The sequence below is a fragment of the Pygoscelis adeliae genome, unplaced genomic scaffold (genome assembly GCF_000699105.1).
Source record: "Pygoscelis adeliae isolate BGI_AS28 unplaced genomic scaffold, ASM69910v1 Scaffold13, whole genome shotgun sequence".
Classification (NCBI taxonomy): Eukaryota; Metazoa; Chordata; class Aves; order Sphenisciformes; family Spheniscidae; genus Pygoscelis; species Pygoscelis adeliae.
Genome location: NW_008824499.1, coordinates 5005107 through 5008451, shown reverse-complemented (window position 1 = coordinate 5008451; position 3345 = coordinate 5005107). Strand labels below are relative to the sequence as shown.

At 43.7% G+C, this 3345-nt stretch overlaps 1 protein-coding gene across 1 annotated transcript in view; it reads left to right on the top strand.

Annotated features, from left to right (window-relative positions):
* Positions 1-2599: 2599 nt before the first annotated feature.
* The window catches only part of ARRDC4 (arrestin domain containing 4), a 10737-nt gene continuing 9991 nt past the window's right edge, over positions 2600-3345 (top strand). The window contains exon 1 of the mRNA XM_009321545.1: positions 2600-2738. Within this exon, the coding sequence (XP_009319820.1) occupies positions 2600-2738 (139 nt within the window). The remainder of the gene's footprint in view (positions 2739-3345) is intronic.

The following is a 3345-nucleotide window of genomic DNA, read 5'->3' as shown; positions in this document are numbered from 1 at the left end:
TCTCCCATCCCTCCCTCACTCCATAAACAAACCCAGAAAGAGAATTTCTGAGTATCTGGCAAAAAAGGCCCTATATTCTGAGGGCTTTTGTGGAACTTAAAAAACAGTCTATACTATCTGCTTCCAGGGGTAAACACTGCTCTCACCCAACTACTTTCTAACGTCTGCCAGACCCAGAGATAGCCGAGACTACTTGCAGATAAAGGTTGAGGTATACGTCCAAATGCTCCCCACCATGCAGAAAGAAGGTCAGTATGAGGTTTACACACTGTTCACTGCTTTTGTGAGGCCTTCATTCAAGCACAGCATATCTCATGGCTCTTGCACTGAACTGAACTACAGCTCAGTCACTGTGTTTTCGCACATGGTGTTCAGGACTGGATAAGAAAGACACTTGAATGGATGTTATAGTACAGCAATCTCAAACAAGAAATCCACAGTTTGTAAATTAGCTGTTAGCAGCTCTCATAAACACTTCTCAAAGTCCTCCTCCAGCAGCAGAAATAGCTCTTCACTCTCTAAACTGTCAGGCTATTAAGATCAGAAAGGCTTAGTTGGCAAACTCCTAGTGCTGGTGCCTGACTCATGATTAAGAGCTCTGTCTCAGTTCCCTTCGAGCAGGAAGAGGACAGCAAATACTGATCAAGTTTTTCACTTCCTTCCCAGTCACAGCTTGGATCCCTGAAAAATAGAGACCTTCTTGGCAGAGGTCGCTGTTGCCAAGACCGCTTCTTATCTTGTGTTTTCCACAAAAATGGTTATTTATATATCAGGTGTCCTTCACGTTGTGGAAACTTGGAATCTATCCGATATTTTCAAAAACTCTTCTGGCAGGTTCAAGCCCTGATAGCATATTTTCAATATGTGCACTGAAATGAGTTAAAAATAATTATTACATGTAGAAACTTACACTGTCAGATCCATCTAAATTCACTCATCTGACCACAGCAGTCATTTCCAAATTAACCAGCAGAGCTAGGATATTACCAGCTGCTGCAGGAAGATGTTCTCCTAGTTCCTTCACCTTCAAGATAAGTCTGCGATTATTGCTAGAGCTGTTCACAGCTTTGTGGATACGCTCAAATGAGGCCTTTCTTTGTGTATTCTTTACTCTTATAGGCTAACTTGTGCATTAATTAACTTGTTCAGGCAGCTCTGTCTTAGATAGTCCTGAATAAAGTGGCAAAGTAAGTGAAATGAAAATATAATCAAGCACGTTAATGTATCTCTTGCTCTTTCACACATACACCCCCACACAAATATCCAGTCACACGCATACACCCACACTGTCTGAGTGTCCATCTTCTGTTCCTTCCTTCCGGCTTACCAGAGACTAAAATAGTGATGTGGTGGTTTCCACAATTCATGCTGCAACTTCACTGTGTTGGTCAGTTAAAATGCCTCGTGCACAAGAAAGTATTCTCAGGATGGGTGGATGAGAAAACCAAGAGCTCCATGATAATTTCAACAAGTTCTGGTCTTTGAATCCTGCTGGAAAAAAAGTACATTAAAGGGTAAACAAACATCTGGAACAAGTATCATCTGACTGTGACAGAACGTTCCTATTAACTGTGTCCTCTACGGGCTAATTGTTCAAGTTATTCAAGCCTCCTAACTCTCATTAGTTCTGTATAATGTTTTGTTTCATAAGCAACTGTCCATGTTTATTCATTTCCCTATCTAGCTCATTTGCACTTGCAAAGAATGAACGGGAGGCAACGTTTGAATGGTTGCATAATACCCATAAGAGAATTAATTACTTTTATACAGGATCTAATTCATACAGAAAAAAAAGGGAGGTGTGGGATTTTGAGGGTTTTTCTTTCGTCTGTATCATACTTTCAAAATCAGGTGCAAGAAATTGCATACACACATTGTACCTAAGCAAATTTAGCAAATAATAAGCAAATATTCAGTACGCACATCCAAGCATGTTCTGTTGGCTGGCTACAAAACTAACCTGATACTTGCTAATGTAAAAAACTGGATATATGGAAAAGATTTATGCAAAACTAGACATTCAAGCTGCATTGAACTAAAAAATAACAAACATATAGCACGATTTTATACACCACAATTCCCAACTATAATGCAACATTTGCAGTTTCTATAAAAACTATTTCAAAAGACACAAAGGGATATGAATATCCAAAAATTCTTTAAATACTCGAACAACCATCACTTATTTTCTTTAGTTACATAATTCTTCATCACGAGCTGGGGAACCCGAGGTCAAGGGTCCAAATAAAGCCTACGAATTCACCCCATCTGTAACCACATTACTTTTTCCCACATTATTATTAACACACAGGTGTGCATTAACTTGTAGCCAACAAAAGGTGTTCAAAAGGCCTACCTCGCCCTCAGCAAGGACAAGTTCTTCATCACAGAAGTAACTCTAAATACGAGCCTACGTTTCACGGGACAGTGTATCACAAAGGTATGCCAGGGATTCTGAGGAAGCCCGACGTTACCTTGTCAGTTATTTAAAAGCCAAGGCTCTGAGTCTGGAAGACATTTTTTGCTAATCTCAGCAATTAACTGAGTCAGCTGGGAAACAGCAGGCTGGTGTTTTCCAGTGCTCCAGAGGGATGGAGGAATGCAGGAAGATGCAGCTGTCAGAAGTTTCAAGCAGGCGGGTGACTCGGCCCGGGAAATGACTCCTTCGTTACCAATGGAAATGCTGGCAGATCATTCGCCGTACACACCTTCAGGAAGATGCACTACTGCCAACTCAGGCAATCATAAAATATGACGCTTCCTAGAACAAAATCAATTTTAGTGTCTGTCCAGTATATGCAAAGCATTTTGTTTTGTGACATGTCTTAGGTTGGCTATTGGCTGGGCCTGGGGCACGGAGCTGTAGCAGCCTCACCGCTGTCGGGCCATACGCACCTACCAACATGGACGTATTTGCCACTCTTCCTGTAGATGCTGGGGTTGTTCCTTCGCTTGTACTTCTAAAAATTGGAAATGAGAGCAAACTTTGCATTTGTTCTAGCGAGTAAATCTTCCAGGCATTACCTATAGATCGTTCGTACGGAAGGGTTTGTGCCACACCGCTCAGGCGTAACAGCGTGCAGCTCCGTGCATCCACTCAGCTACCCGGTTACAAGACGGGGGGCTGCAGAAACGAGCTCTGGAACCAGGGCGCTTCTTGGTTTACAGCGCAGAACCGCTCGGCACCGGGTGGCCAGCGAGCCTTCCGGGCTCCCCGGGACAGCGCATGGACAGACTGCGCCCCTTCCCCTCCCGTTCGCTAGCGGGGCGGGAGGGGGCTCCCCGCCGCCGCTGCGACGGGCTTGCTCCGGTAACCCCCCGGCCAACCACGGGGGAGCGGGAGGC